Below are 16,658 nucleotides of genomic sequence, written 5' to 3'. Positions count from 1 at the left end.
AAAAAATGTCTGGAAGTATTAAGGACTGTCAGACATGTCCCATATGAGACTCCTGAGTAAAAAGTCGAGCAAGACTGTCCTAGCAAGCCCAGTAAGTGTAGACACATCAGACTCACTGCACATGAATGAATACATACACCCTACTTCACTTGTTCCATGAGACTGACACTCCTCAGGCCAAACAATCTATGCTGGCAGCATTTCTCCATATGTGTGGAGCAGCTGACACAGTGGCTTTTTGCTGCCATCCTGCATTTTAAAATGAAATTGCCAGAGGAGGGTAAGATCACCACTGAGGCAACGCACTGCTGCTGCTTCAATGACAGTCTCCTTCCCAGACTGTGAGGCTGGTGAGTCTGCTTTATATGGGAGTTGGGGTGCATCCAGGAGTTTGGCCACCCTCCCTAGAGGCAGCCCTACATGTTCTGCCCATAATGAACAGATAGCACTAACACTAGCCAGCGTGGGATGTACCCCCACTTTAGACCTGCATTTTAAGTGGTATGTATCCTGAATATATTAATAGCCCATGTCCCAAACTTCAGAAGTGGAAAATAATGTCCACTTAAATCCTGCAGGGTGGGAAAGGAACTCTACATATAGGGCAGTGTTTTGCTCAGTATGACAGGATCATAGTTTCTTGTCCACAAAAATACTGCATACTGCTTCCAAACTCTAATTCACAAAAATTCTGAGTGTTCTTCAGCCTGTACCATATCCACGTGACAATAACCCTGCCAGCATACATTGCTGCTAGTCCACAATACCACTATTACTAGTCCCAGGGATTCTCTCATGCAGTGCCTACCAATAATGGATGAAAACACTTCAGCTGCTTACAGACTTCATTTACATTCACTGAAGGTTAAGACAGATCTCTGCAGATGAAGGTTATGCACAGGTTCACCATAATTACACTACAAGCTATGCTGAAGCTAAGTTATTGTTCTGTTGTCCACTGCATCAGAGTAAGTAAATAAAATTTAAAATGCCTATGTGAGAATTGCTTAAACTTACCCTGAATTCAAGGGTAATTTGAAATGTCTGATAGGATTTTTTCAGTGGTTCAAAGGTGATATATGAGTGGCCAGAGAACTGAGGATACTGGATACTAATGTCTGAAACGCAAAGAGGGAAGCATGTTATTTAGCAGTTTTCTTCTATATAAAGATCAATATACACATTTAGTACTAGAGAACATCAGGTGGCAAAGAAAGGCAGAGTACCTCCAGAGACAACCATTAGTCAGCAGCAGTTAACAATCAGTTAACCTATTGCCTTGTCCTCCCACCACTTTTTACAGCTAATTCCTTTATTCCCAAGGACCTGGTGAACTTGGAAAGAAACAGGATACTGAGGGCCAAGTAATGCCCAATAGTTTAATCAGAGAGTTCAGAGGAAATTTCTCCTTGTTATAGAAGGAGAAATATATCCTTGTTATAGAAGACAGAACCCATCAACTTTATATTTATCTTCTTTTAAGAACTTATTTAACAAAGAGAGGGCAAAGTAATTTTCTGTTCTGCAGGATTACAAAAACATATGTGGGAAATATGGCCAGACTCTAGGCAGCATTAGTCACTGCTGCTCCATAGCTGCTTCATCCAGCATCTGGAGAATCACTGGATGTCTCGTAACAGCCCAGAAGCTTCCAGCACTTCTCTGAAGTCAGCTCAGGGCAGAAGCTAAAGGGAGTGATGGGGAGAAGAGTCCATGCAGGCATCTTTCCAACCCTGGCTGCAACAGTGGCTCTTTTTATTGCTTTTGTCAAATGGCATTATCAACCCTCACTCTTTGCTGTCTTATGTTAGACCCTGACCCTGAGAGAAAATGAAAATCAGAGATGTCCTACTGCTAGCCACTGTCAGCTGTAAAATTACCTTTGCGGCTAATTTTCCTAAGGAGCACTGAGGACAGACATAGTTTTTGCAGTGGATTTAAGTCTAATGAGGAAGGAAGGATCAGGAGTCCTATTTCTCTTTGCTATTTGAATATTGAGTGTGTTTTTTCTCACTCAGTTTTTGAATCTGGATAGAGTTCTCTCAGCGTTTTTGCTTGCAATGCATACATCTTATGCTGAGATGAAGGGGATTGGTGCTATAAACCTGAATGCAACTTCAGCAGAGAACAATTAACTCATGTCCTGATCACAAGCAGAACTGACCGACTTCAGAACAGAGTGCCATGCAGCTGTTGACTGTGAAGAAAAGTCTGTTTCCATTCAGATTAATATATTATTTAACAATATTGGCTACTGAAGATAAATTCAGTACAAAGGAGTATTGGCACATGATGCTTAGTCTGGAATAACACACTCCCCTGTGAAAAAATGAAGGGTTTGGACTGATGTTAACAGACTGCTTTACAAGTAGTATATGGCCATGTCAGTTCAAATAAGTCCTCAACTCTCTGCACTTGATCAAGGCCTAAAATCACATCTGCAGCTGTTCCATGTCGCTGAGTCACAACAGATTGTTTTCAGAAGGAGCTCTCTTTGTTCCAGCACTCCAGTTTGGAGAAGATAAAGCACCCTTAGTGTCTGTATCCCTGAGGCATGACACTGTGCAACACGAAGGTCTAACATGACCCTGTAGAAGAAACATGGGTCCCTGATGCCCTGCTGCATGGCAGGGTCTTGGCAGATCAGATCAGCATGCAGTGGGACGGACAATCAGCTCTGTGGGGATCTGTTAACCCACTGCTTTTCCTATTTCACATGTTCCCCCTGTCACCCCCTCCCCGACCTCCCAGCCTTGGCCACTCCCTCGGTTTCTCCCCATTTGTTCTTGTACCCCAACCCCGCCCAGGGACCGCCCCTGGGCCCCTGACAAAACCATCGCGCACCCAGACCACGCTGTCTCTCTACCTCTGAACGTTGCAGGGACAAGATGTGATTAAAGTCATCTCAATCCCTCATGAGAGACCCTTCTCTACCTTCTTTACCATCCACTGCCTTGTAACACTGCTGGCTGCCGGAGCCACATCGCGGGGCTGTCCGAAATGGACTCCAGGATGCGATTATCACATGGCCCTAGGAAACCCTCGCTGAGCTTTCAGGCCACTGCAGCCTGCTAGACAGAGTCCAGTGGTTACAACACAGCTCTTTCTTAGCTGGAGGGACAGCCACCACATTTGTTAGGTCTCTAGAGGGAAAGAACAGGAAGGCAGCAAGGGAAGAAGCAGGACAGCCTCCTTCATCTCAGCAAGCTCTTGCCATGGTTCAGCTGCCCTGGAAAAAGGCAACGGGATGGGTGGCAAGTCCTGACTGAGACAAACACACCTCCTCACACTGGCCCAGCCTTCAGGTCATGCTCTCTGAACTGGGGATAAGACTTTGTTCCTCCCTTGCCCCAACCTGCCTGACGTAAGTGCTGCATTGCAGACCTGCAGACCATGTGGAAAGCCTCCTCTGGAGGTGTTTTTACAGTGGGAGCTCTCTCACATCCCTGCTGTGGGATCGGCATCATCTGATGGACCACACTTAAAATGGGGGTGGTTCTGAGCTTCAGCTGCTACCAACAGGCAAGTGTTAAAGAGGGGTTGAATATCTTCAGCTTCCAGCTGTGGGTGCCACGATTGGATCCTGCCACACCTGGGTGATTAACAACATACCTGCTCTGTCATCTCCTGACTCTTAGGTGGGGGAGGGAGGATTAACCTCCCCTGTGCATCTTTACACAGGTTCTGTATTCAGCTTTATTAAAGAATAACTTTTTCCACCTCACTGAGGAAAAAAAAGAAAAGGGGATGATGCCTGAGCTGTGACTTGCCGCTGGAAGTTGCTCCTATCCTTAGAGATCCACTAAATCCAGGTGTCTATTCCCAAAGTGCACATTGGTTGGTTCTGTCCTTGACCCAGACAAAAAAGCAGCCAGCAGCAGTGGGCACACAGAAACCTACCTTCCTCACACATGTCCCCTCCCTTGCCCAAGTTGCAGTGGCAGCGTGAGCCGCCCCGGTCATAGTCATTGATGCAGAAGCTGTCTGCAGAGCACACGGCCTCATCGCAGGACAGGTCGAAGAGGCGCGCGGCAGAGGACATGCTGCCCCTCCTCGCTGCCCACGCAGTGGTCGCCCTCGCTGTGGTTGAAGGTCGTGTGGTGGTAGGAGTGGAAGTAGTGGGTTCAGAAGTGGTGGTGAGAACCCGTGACAGGAGCCTGGAACTAGACCCTGGCGTGACCTTAGTTTCAACCAGAAATTTTCTGTTGCCTCCTTTAATAGCAGGAAGTGGTCTGAGCTGAAACAAAGAAACACCAATTCAGTAAATCTAAAATGCTATGGGGAAATTAAATTAATACCTTTCAAGATACAGATCTGAGGCAACGAACTCACCCTCAATGAAGAAAAAGAAGTGCCCACATTACTATATGCGAGCACACAATATCAGATATTAAACTTCCTGACAGGACCAGACACTTTTAAAACATCCAGAATATAAAGAAAACAGAAGTGCCAAAGAGAAATCTTGACATTTACCTCTTCTATATAAATGTCGTAGTCTGAATCATCAATATCAAATCCATCACCATCACCAGTCACTGTGTCTGTGATGTACTGATGCCCATAGCTTCCACTTCCTAACTCATCAGAGCCTGAAAAGACATAACTGGCGTATTCAGTTCACAGAGTTTGCACACAGCAATTCAGATCTTACCACCCACCCCGATTCACAGCACTTAAGTCTGAAGTGATGCTAATGTTCATCCTGAACAGACAATGCAAGTGTGGAGATGGCAGATGTTGTCCAACTTAAAACACACTTAAAGTGAAGACCTTCATTTAGTGACTTACTAGGTGATTAAACAAATAAAGCAGGCAAAACTCAGTTCTCCCTCTGCAAACTGACTTGTATTCATCATTTTTCCAGGAAAAAGGTATCAAACTTTTTTGGCATGGACAACATTTCAATGACTTAATTGTTTTTAGGTCAAATTTTTCCCTTTTGGAAATACAGTCTTTTATCTGCCTTACTGGCAGCCATGTAAACAGGAACAGCAAAAGAGATGCACACAGCTAGGATACATTCTATTTAGGACTTAAACTACCTCCACTGTCTCCAAAGTTCCTGAAATTAGCATCCTTTATGTATTCTTAGACTATTTTTTAAAATCCAGTTCAGTACCTTGAAAAAAGAAACATGTACAAACATCTTCACCCAGAGCGTGGCTGGGCACTGGAACAGGCTTCCCAGGGCAGTGGTCACAGCACCAGCCTGACAGAGTTCAGGAAGCACTCAGACAATGCTCTCAGGCACATGGTGGGATTATTGGGGCTGTCCTGTGCAGGGTCAGGAGTTGGACTCAATGATCCTTGTTGATCCCTTCCAACCCAGGATATTCCATCATTCTATGACCATGTGTTTTTCACGTACATAATCTACTTCTGCCACTCCCCAGAGCACTGAACTGTGCTTTGAAGGACTCTGGGCTGGAAATGGACAGTTTAAACTGTTCCATTAAGGGGATCCTCATTTCTATTTCATAGAAAATACCTGTACTTTTCTGCACTTTACATAGCAAATTCTGCCTAAACAATGGTCCGTGCTTTTTAGCTATTAAAGTTCACCAGGTCATGAAGAAATATAGTAAAAGCAACCACATCATTGCAGTTACTCATCATTTCAGCAAGGCTAAGAATAGATATCATTAAACTATTAAAACAACAGACTTATGTCTCTGCCTTTTCCATGCAATATTTTGCCATGACTTAAGAACAGCATAGGTAACCTGCAGAGTTTCTCTACTAAGCTGACCCCAGCTGCCTGTGTATTTTGGCAGCCATAACCTGTCCATATCTTCTGGCAGTTAGCAGGTCCTTTACATTGCAACATGTAGAGATGCAAAGTCTTGCTGGGCAGTGACTGTCTGCAGAAAGGAGACTCGGAAAATGCCACTTGATGGTAGTGAGAGCTTCACTGCCAGTACTAAGCAATCCGATGAAGCCAGTGAAGTTAACGAGGCTCAGCAGACTTTCAGAAGGAGCAGCGTGGGCACAGTGCTATTGGGCTGTTTGAGTCAGTCTAACTGGGATCAGCCATTTCCCAGCTCAGTGGACAATATAGCAAAAATGTTTCACTAAACTGATACAGGCAGGAGTGTACTTACCTAAATCTTTTTGTACTCTCTTCTCATTTGCTGTGATTGCAACCCAGAAGTCCTGGCAGACAGTAATGAAATCTAACATATGTGCACCAGAGATGAATGTGTGCCCTGGCTGACTAACTGGCTGCACTCCACATGCTCTGCAGGGGTTACTTATCAATGGGCTTTGCACATTACATCAGCACACAGAAAAATTAGAGGCAAATGCGTAGAGGTAATGAGGCATACACACCTGCAACCAAGAAAGCATGCTGGACTGGGACAAAATGTGTATAAGCCTTTTCACGCTAACATGTATACCTAGTCAATCTGTAAATAATACATTTTATCTGTACATTAAACAGAAGTATTCAGCCCTGAGTTCTACCAAATGAGCTAAGCAGATAACTCTATACTCTATGACTGGTAACAAGATGAGGCAAACAGGAAAAACTACATCCAGATTATTTATGCTACTGACTGTGAATGCACAGGCAAAGGATTAGTGTTAGAGAATTAGACTGCACATTTATGAACTGGTCCCAGTCCTGCAACCACTGGAATGAATTTCACCATATTGAAAACAATAGGTACTATCAAAACATAAACAAAACCTCTTAATTCTAGTATTCACTTTTATAGTCACTCTGGTTAATCACTATCCGGAATAATTTTACTCCAGGTAGGAAGCTAGGGTGAATAAAGCAGAGTAGAGTAGAGTAGAGTAGAGTAGAGTAGAGTAGAGTAGAGTAGAGTAGAGTAGAGTAGAGTAGAGTAGAGTAGATTATTCAGTTGGAAGGAACGATCACCTAGTCAAGCTGCATCTTCTACCCACCACTGCATTAGAATCCCCTTCTTTGGTAACAGTGATTCTGTAAGATATGCCATTCTACAAAACAGTTTCAGTGTGTAAAACCATGAATATATGCATTACAAATATGATTTGCAGTTGTATTGATTTTCCGTGGCCTGGGTTTGGTAGGAGGATGGGCTACAGGGGTGGCTTCTCTAAGAAGCTGCTAGAAGCTTCTACCATGTCTGGCAGAGCCAATCCCTGGTGGCTCAAAAGATGGAGATGCTGCTGGCCAAGGCTGGGCCGATTGGAAACAGTGGTAACACCTCTGTGAGAATGTATTTAAGAAGAAGTCAAAACAAAGTTTGTGGCACAGTTTTAATTCCATCCAGAGAAGAGTAGGAGGTGAGAACATGCAAGAGGAACAGCCCTGCAGACACCAAGGTCAGTGAAGGAGGAGGGGGAGGAGCTGCTCCAGGTGCCAGATTCCCCTGCAGCCCCTGGTGCAGCCCATGGTGAGGCAGCTGTGCCCCTGCAGCCCAGGGAGGTTCATGGGGATACAGAGATCCACTTGCAGCCCATGGATGAGCCCACCCTGGAGAAGGTGGGTGCCTGAGAGAAGTCTGTGGGAGACTTGTGGGAAGAGGGCCCAGCTCCCAGGCTGGAGCAGCCTGTCCTTGAAGGACTGCACCACAGGGAGCAGTGACCCACTGGGGACTGGTGCCCATGGGATGGACTCACATTGCAGCAGTTTGCAGGGAGCTGTTGCTCATGGGATGGAGCCATGCTGGAGAAATTCATGGAGAGCTGTCTCCTGTGGGAGGGACCCCACGGTGCAGCAGGGGAATGACTCCTCTCCCTCACCAGTGAGAGAAGCCCCAGGTGATGAACTGACCACAACCCTCATTCCCTGTCTCCTTGCACTGCTGGGGTAGGAGGTAGAGCTGGGAAGGAAGGAGGGGTGGGGAAGGTGTTTTTAAGGGTTTATTTTGCTTCTTATTATCATGCTCTGATTTTGTTACTAAAAAATTCACTTCATATCTCTAAATTGAGCCTGTTTTGCCTATGATGGTATTTGGTAAGTGATCTCTCCTGGTCCTTATCTCAAACCATGAACCCTTCATTAAATTTTCTCTACCCTGTTCAGCTGTGGAGGGGAGTGAGAGCAGCTTGGGTGGGGGTCTGGCATCTGTCCAGGTTAACCCAGTCTTTTTATTGGAGAATGAGGGCAGTCATGAGGATTTTGAGATAAGGATACTAATTGGGAGAAGTAATGGGCAAAACAAGTACTGGAAAGTGCTAAGTGTTAAACAGTAGAATGATTGTGGGGGATTTTTATTGTAATTGTGGTGAAGGATCAAGGGATGGATTTTGTGTAAATTGTCTATTTTTGTTCTGTGTTGTGATGATTTTATTTTGGTTTTGGTGTTGGGATTTTTTTCCTTTTGTTTAGTTTGATTTTTTTGTTATTCTAAGTGAAGCTTGTGTGATGAACGTGGATTTTAATGATAATTCTTAAATATGTGATTCACAGAGGTGAGAGGCATATGGTTTTGCATTGCCTGGTTTTGGTAGGGGGTGGGGTTACAGGGGTGGCTTCTGTAAGAAGCTGCCAGAAGCTCTTCCATGTCCAGCAAAGCCAATCCCTGGTGGCTCAAAAGATGGAAATGCTGCTGGCCAAGGCTGGGCTGGTTAGAGATGGTGGTAATGCCTCTGTTAGAACATACTTAATCAAAACAAAGTTTGTGGCACAGTTTTAATTCCATCCAGAGAAGAGTAGGAGGTGAGAACATGCAAGAGGAACAGCCCTGCAGACACCAAGGTCAGTGAAGGAGGAGGGGGAGGAGCTGCTCCAGGTGCCGGCACCAAGATTCCCCTGCAGCCCCTGGTGCAGCCCATGGTGAGGCAGCTGTGCCCCTGCAGCCCAGGGAGGTCCACAGGGGTGCAGAGGTCCACCTGCAGCCCATGGATGAGCCCACCCTGGAGCAGGTGGGTCCCTGAGAAGAGGGTGAAAGCCCACAGGAGACCCAGGGACAAGTGCCCAGCTCCCAGGCTGGAGCAGCCTGTCCTTGAAGGACTGCACCCGTGGAAGAGTGACCCACTGCTGCAGCAGTTTGAGGGGTGCTGTTGCATGTGACTCATGCTGAAGAAGTTCATGGAGAACTGTCTCCTGTGGGAGGGACCCCACGGTGCAGCAGGGGAATGACTCCTCTCCCTCACCAGTGAGAGAAGCCCCAGGTGATGAACTGACCACAACCCTCATTCCCTGTCTCTTTGCACTGCTGGGGTAGGAGGTAGAGCTGGGAAGGAGGGAACAGGGTGGGGAAGGTGTTTCTAAGGGCTTATGTTACTTCTCATTATCATGCTCTGACTTGGTTAGTAGAAAATTCCCTTCATATCTCTAAGTTGATCCCGTTTTGCCCACGATGATATTTGGTGAGTGATCTCTCCTGGTCCTTATCTCAAACCATGAACCATTCGTTAAATTTTCTCTCCTTTGTCCAGCTGCAGGGAGGAGTGAGAGCAGCTTGGGGGGGAGGGGTGGGGGCGGGCATTTGTCCAGGTTAACCCAGTCTTTTTATTAGACAATGAAGGCAATCATGATGATTTTAAGATGAGGATACTAACTGGGAGAAGTAACGGGCAAAACAAGTACTGGTAAATGTTAAACAGTAGAATGATTGTGGGGAATATTTGTTTTAATTGTGGTGAAGGATCTAGGGGTGTATTTTGTCTAAATTGTTAATTTAGTTCTGATTTTGGTTTTGGTGTTTTTTTCTTTAAAGTTCACCAAAAAAGGGATTTATTGGTATATCATATACAATATCTTTTAGTATCACCTACAATATCCTTACTTCTGCCTTGATTCGGATTTGGGTTAGGGTTATTAGATTTAGATGTAGAAGCTCTCAACAAAGAAAGCCAGCACCAGTTCACAATCTGCTCCTGGCATTGCTCATTGGCTTCCTCCATTCTCTTGATCAAGAGCTTTGTATTCTGCTGCTTCCTCCTTGCTCTTTTGAGTGCTCTGCTTCTTCAGAGAAATATGCCTGCGCTTGTGCTGCAGCACTCGAGGAGTCCCTAGTCACTGGATCTTAGGAGCCTTGGTTCTGGGTTTCTCGCCCATCTTGTTCACAGGCTTCCTCACAACGTACTGGTGAGCGTCATCCTTCTTAGACAGGTTGAACAGCTTGCAGATTCTGCAGGTCCTCGTGGGACCAAGATGACAAGGTTGTGTCCATCAGCCCAGCAATGTCCTTTTCACCCTTTTTTCACTATGACAAGTTCAGAACACTCAAGTTTGCATCACTGATGCAACCGCGAATGGATTTGCGCTTTATCTCTCCAGTTCTTCTGGGGCAATATCAGGAATGGCCCTTGCTAAGCAGAAGGCAGACACGTCTGTGAGGCAGCACACCTTTATGGAGAAGCCTTTGTCATTGCCACCACTGATCCTGACAACATATCCCTTCCACTCCTCAACAAGGGACTCAGACAGGACCTCTGTGGCCATTTGTTTCTCATAGAATGTTCTTAGCTTGCACCCAATGTCCACTTCAATGAGCTTCTGGCAGCCAGTCGCTGGGAAAGAGATCTTCAGCTTCATCCTGCTCGTGCCTTGACAGTGCTGGAAAGGGCAGCACTAACTCAGCTTCCAGCATTCACAGCAATTTTCAGCTCACTGAATCACAGAATTAACTAGATTGGAAAAAAGAACTTTTAGATCATCAAGTCCAACCTACGACCTAACACCACCTTATCAATTAAACCATGGCACTAAGTGGCACATCCTGTCTTTTTTTAAACACCTCTAGGAATGTTGACTCCACCACCTCCCTGGGTAGATGATTCCAACGCCCAATCACCCTTTCTGTGAAGAATTTCTTCCTAAATGCTTAGCTTAAACTTCCCCCGGCACAGCTTAAGACTGTGTCTTCTTGTTCTGTCATTGATTGCCTGGGAGAAGAGACTGATCCCCTGCTGCCTAAAACCTCCTTTCCAGTGGTTGTAGACAGTGATAAGGTCTCCCCTGAGCCTCCTTTTTTCCAGGCTAAAACTAAATTTCCATGCATTTTCAGTGAGCTTTTGAGAATATTCCAATTTGGCCTCCACTCCCAGCTCACCTTCTGGGGGTGGTTCCAAGAGTTTTTTGTCGCAGTCCTGATCTTTAACTTTTAGAATGAATAACAATAATCTGGGAGAAAGCCAATGGGGTATCAGCTCCTTCTGGGGCATTGTTTGGAAGCTCATCACTTCCCCCAAGCTCCCAGTATTTTTATCACATGTTGGAGTGGGCAGAGGGATCAGTTCCCCCTCCCCAACAAATCCAGTTGCAATCCCAAACAGTATGCATTCTTATTAAAAGACACAGCTCTTTGCCATGTGCTTTTTCTTCAGAAAGCTTTATTTCCCAACATCAGTAGAATTTTCAAAAGTCTCTGTCCTTTGTAACTTAGTTAATTCTGTTGCAGGGTGTGGTATCATCACCATCAGCTCCACTCCATCATATGCTAATGCCTGAAAAAAGAGCAGGCTTGATGCTGATTATCAGGGGGTGGCTCCAATGAGTCATCCCCCTCCTCCAAAGTGTGAAGGGAGGTGACATCAATGACCAGGGAGTCCCGCCTAGCTCTCTACCTCCTCACCTTTTACAAGTGGGCAGAGTTCAGGGTGTGGGGAGGAGTCTGGCTTTGGTGCAAACTCCTCCCCAGGGGTGAGGTCATGCTCAGGGTGGCCCAGCACCACCCCCAAATTGGCATGCATGCTTTCCCTAAAGATGGTAATTTTCTTTTCTAAAGCCCTGCACAAACTGGTTTAACAGGTTTCTCAGGTTCTGGGCTAGTTGTTTTTGGGCCATCAGCCCTGCCTCAGCCCTGAGGCAAGCAATTGTTTCAGCCTTCAAGGCAATTTGCACCTTTACCAGCTCCTCAGCAAAAATGTGCTTCTCTTTTTGGGTAGCCATTTCAGACTCCATTATGGTTTTTGTCCCTTTTAGGACAGCCATCTTAGACTGACCATGTGCTCTGTGGGCAGCCATCTTAGATTGACCACATGCTACCTGGCCAGGAGGTTTCTTTTCCCCCTTTGCCAAAGTTCCAATTCTCTCTGTTGCGACTTGCGGTTTTTGCCAGTTTTTTCTCAGAGACAAACTTTACAAGTGTTCAGCAACTTGGAGAGCAATCCAGGTCTGCCCTTGACCTTATTGCTGCAGAACATTAATTTTAACAAAAAACTTTCTCTCCTTAAATTGTAGCTAGCAATAATCTCCACACAAAGCAACTCTTTGCCAAAACTCAGAGTATCCAGCATGTCTATGCCAATATCCCTTCCACTCCTCAACAAGGGACTCAGACAGGACCTATGTGGCCATTCGTTTCTCGTAGAATGTTCTTAGCTTGCACCCAATGTCCACTTCAATGAGCTTCTGGCAGCCAGTGGCTGGGAAAGAGATCTTCAGCTTCATCCTGCTCACACCTCGATGCCACAGGAAAGGGCAGCACTAACTCAGCTCCCAGAATTTGCAGCACTGAACACTGTTGCTTTTACATCAGGTCTGTGCTACTGTCACCAAAACTGCTGAAAAACAAAAACTCTTCAACATTTTTTAGTGTTAGAGAATTAAGGCATTTTTTATTTTGGCCAGGATGTTGTACTGGCCAGGATGTGCAACAGAAATCATTTCATCCGGGCATTGCCCGGGTTGTGCAGAGAAAATCATTCCATCACACATGGCTCTTTACTAGATTTTTCACATACTTATACAGTCAAAACCCAGAGAAATCCATTGGTTCAATGTTCATTAGTACCAAGTTACACAGTTCTTAGTATTTGGTTTTCTATTGGTTATTGATCCCTTCGCCTTCGATGCTAATTAGGTCCTCATCCTTCATTCTCTTATTGATCTTTTCCCAGACTAGGTGTCTCTGACACACCAGGGAGGATGATCGGGCATTGACATTCATTGTGGTCACTTATATCTTGTGCATCCCCTGGCAGCTCCCAGTCCATTGAGATGTTAAGCTCCTCAGGCCCTGCCCAGGGAACAGATTCTCTTGAAAAGAAACTTCCATTCCCTTCCTTCTGGGCAAAGATGACCAAAACCCTCGACTACAGTTAGTTAAAAATATTAGAAGTTGTATCATTTCCAACGCTACTACTCACTGCCTTTTATGTGTCTGAAAGTATTTCGGAACTAATTTAGTTCTTTTAATGTATAAATTTGCCTAAGAGCAATGGAAGCCATAAGGATAATTTGGGAGTAAAGAAAGGAAAAATCACAATCATGTGTCAGGGGCAACAATCTAATGTGTACCCAAACAAGCTGTGATGCACACACTCCATTTTCTAACTTGGAAGTCATAAGCTACAAAATAAATATCTGTTATAGTCAAAATGCTATCTTTTTTTTTTTTCCAGTCAAACTTTCTATTGGCTTAATGGGATGTAAGTTTGATAAGGATGGCAAGAGTGAAACAATGCAGAAAATGAAGTATCTTTATATTCATCATAGGAGAATGTTAGGTCTCGAATTCACATTTAGATAAACACATTTGCTTGCATATATGGATGATTTTAATGCCATGCCAGTTTTACAGAAATGTAACTCTCCTGATTTGAGTGGTTATCACTAAAAATACATTAATAAGCACCACCGTGCAATGAAACATGGTATCTGAGGAGAGACTGGCAGTTCCCCAAGCAGCAGGTGTCCCTCTTTCATCTGGCAGATCAAAATGTTCCATGCTTTCCCAACAGAAGACGTTGGGAGACGAAATGTACCCACTATTTTAAACCGGACAATGGTTCCTTTCATGTTACTGTACTAGTAACATTTTAGAGCCTGGAGAGAGCAAAGAAGGTACAGCTTATTGTGTCTGGTAGAAAGACTGCTTTGAGGCCCTTCTTCAAAGACGTTCACTATGTAAGGTTGGCGTCACCAGAATAAGTGTGACTTCAGAAGGTGTCCTAATATCCACAGGTCTCCAGATCTCCAGTTTTTCCCCTTCCTGACTGTAACTGAATTTCAGCCAGCACATGCTACATTGCTCTACTTGCTGATCTGTGAGCAGTTTTGGTAGCATGCAATGCACTCAGGAGCAATGGAGCAATGAGATGCATTCACTTCTGACCATGTCTGAATTTATACAGGTGAGTACACATATGACTGATGAGGTATCAGCCCACTGGCTTCTCAGTTGCCTTGTTCTTGCCTGCTTTTGGCCTTTGCTCACTGGACATTACATGACAGTCACATGTAACATGATGCAATATTACTACAAAACAGGATGCAGAGAAATTAACAGGACTTTTTGTAGATAAACCCCCACATCAGCCCATCTCTTAAGTGCTTTCTGTGTTGCTTTCCTGGAGAGCTCATCTCATAATGGGTGGTAAATCAGGGACAATTAAGCAAAGTGGTACTCTGCAAGCACCAAAACAATGACTGTAGAGATTATAAGCAGGCTGTATTTAATTAAATCAGTGTTCCAGTGTACAAGGAGAATAAGTCTGATTAAGACCCTCTACCAGGTTCTATAATCCTGTTTTATAAATAATTGAAGATGTTGAGGGGGTCATGAACTTAAGACAGCCTCTTTCCAAAAAATTAGGGATTAAGTTATACTAAAGAAATCTTTCTTAAAACAAATATAAAGCCACACAATTTTTTTTTTTTTTTTGCTAATTAGGTTGCCATCATCATACTGATGAAGGGACACAAGGGAGTCTCAGAGGTAGAACAGGGGGCACTGCAACACAGGCAGATTGGATGGAAGTGTTAACAGACTTACTGCCTTCATGCAGAACCTCCCACAGGTCTTAACCCAAAATACAACAGGAGCATTTAAAAATTAGTTTTATGCTTTTCAGTGACTCGCAGTGTGATGATGCATGTCAATTGACCTGTCTCTTGCTTTTTGTCACTGTCCCTACAACTACCAACACTGCTTTTGTAACGTCTCTGGAGATCTGTGGGGAACAGTTCTGTGAAAAACCTTCTCCATTTACTATCTCCAGGACACATCACCACCATTTAAATCAAGGTTTGGGCCCCAGAGACTGCCCTTTTTCTGTGCCTGAGCCTCAGCTGACACATGCAAGCTCCATGCAGAATATTTAAGCACCTATGCCAATGCCCTGCTCTGTGTGATCCTGGCAGTGACAGCCAGGACCAGAGAAAGGGATGTGCCCTGCTTAAGCAGTCACTTCTGTCACATTTGCTGTGAAGACAAGCAGGAGGGTATTTTTAACAGAGGACACTTCCTCTGTTGGTCTGGCAAAGCACAAAGCTGGTGACCTTGCAGGCACAGTGCAAACCCCATCTGTTTCCCGAGAAGATGAAGGGTATTTAAGCAATGCAGGTGATGACATTTTTTTTTTTGTTTGATTCTTTGGGACAGTTTATTATGTTGTTTCTAAACTGAGTATATGCAATCTTTTATTTTCCAGTGAATTGTCCATGACATTTTGAAAGATTTTATACAACAAAACCCAAACAGCCATGTAAGTGAAATACCCACAATGTGCAACTGTAATTAAGAAAGGCAAGAAAAAAATTGATTTATTGCATCATTTCCCTCTAGAAAAAAATTAATGAAACCAAATCACAAATAAATTAGAACCCTTGGGGAAACTTGCCCTCTCTTTCCTCCCTGAAAATGGAGCAATTAACGAAGCATGCATTTTTTACTAGGTAAGGGGGTAACTGCTTATAATCAAAGCCACATGTTCTACTCTCAAGGACCTTGGGAGGTCTGTCACAGTAGGTGACACTGTCAGCATCCCTTTAGTGAAGCAAACAAAGACAATGTTTTCCTATGCTGACCTGAAACAATGCAGTCAAGAGTACTGCAAAACCCCCATTTTAAAAACAAAATGAGTGAATTACCTGTGAGAATGAGATAAACCACAACAGAAAACATCCCTGAGTAGCATGGACTCATCTCTGCCTCAGCCTGCCTACAAGAACTCTGTGCAAGCCAACATGGACCCTGAAGATCCTCTGCTTTTGAGGTAATGTTGGGAATTCGTTAATCAGTTAAAATAAGCATCAGAACAGCACTACTTATTTCAAGTGAGGCATGAAAAATCCAGCATATATAAGCGTAAAACTACAAATTTTTGAATTCCAAACGCAGTAAGGACCTTAGTGCCAGCACCATGTGAGCTAAGTGTAATGCAAAGGAGTCAGACATTGTATAAACTTCTGCCAGCTTTCTAAGATATTTCAGGAATTCTGAAGAATACATAGGCAGGCAGAAAATAGTATGAATAATCTGTGGCCTGTAGCATGTTTCACTGCTTAGGTGGGAGGAGGAACCATGGTAATAATGACGGTCGTAATTCTTATGATGTGCACTCTGAAGGATAAAGGTGCTTCAGTTTCAGAGATGCCAACTGTCTGACACCTTTTCAAAAACACAAGGTGACTAAGGTGTATCTGCTGGCACTTTGGGAGAGTCAAGCAACTGGTACCACCTGAGATACATCACCATACCTGAGACAGCTCCAGGAGACTGTCAGGTGTTTATGAATGGCACATGCACTCCTGCAGTCACTGTTGAAAACCACAAAACTATGAGGACCTCAAGTCTGCTGAACACTTACACTTAAGCAGTTGAAGTGAGTGATTAACTGAGCCAAAGAACTGGGTTTTCTAGCTGCTAAAAGCAGGAGGGTACCTTCAGATACATAATGTGAATTAGGACTGAGTTTTAATTGGATGCCCTTGAGTTTAGTGTTTCATTTGGGGTTTTTTTTCTGTACTTGAAATTTGTCAGTGGTTT

The 16,658-nt window shown here is 44.3% G+C and overlaps 1 protein-coding gene and 1 pseudogene across 2 annotated transcripts in view; both read right to left on the bottom strand.

Annotated features, from left to right (window-relative positions):
• The window catches only part of EGFLAM (EGF like, fibronectin type III and laminin G domains), a 79,180-nt gene that overhangs the window by 29,045 nt on the left and 33,477 nt on the right, over positions 1–16,658 (bottom strand). For both annotated transcript variants that reach the window (XM_069001480.1, XM_069001481.1), the window contains exons 8-10: positions 4,477–4,592; positions 3,901–4,237; positions 1,018–1,118 (exon numbers count right to left, since the gene is read on the bottom strand). In XM_069001480.1, coding sequence (XP_068857581.1) covers positions 1,018–1,118; positions 3,901–4,237; positions 4,477–4,592 — 554 coding nt within the window. The remainder of the gene's footprint in view (positions 1–1,017; positions 1,119–3,900; positions 4,238–4,476; positions 4,593–16,658) is intronic.
• LOC138103283 (small ribosomal subunit protein eS6-like) lies at positions 9,603–10,504 on the bottom strand (annotated as a pseudogene).

Source organism: Aphelocoma coerulescens, assembly GCF_041296385.1.
Source record: "Aphelocoma coerulescens isolate FSJ_1873_10779 chromosome Z unlocalized genomic scaffold, UR_Acoe_1.0 ChrZ, whole genome shotgun sequence".
NCBI classification, from domain to species: Eukaryota; Metazoa; Chordata; class Aves; order Passeriformes; family Corvidae; genus Aphelocoma; species Aphelocoma coerulescens.
The sequence above is the reverse complement of the archived record's forward strand: the minus strand, read 5'-3'. Positions and strand labels throughout refer to the sequence as shown.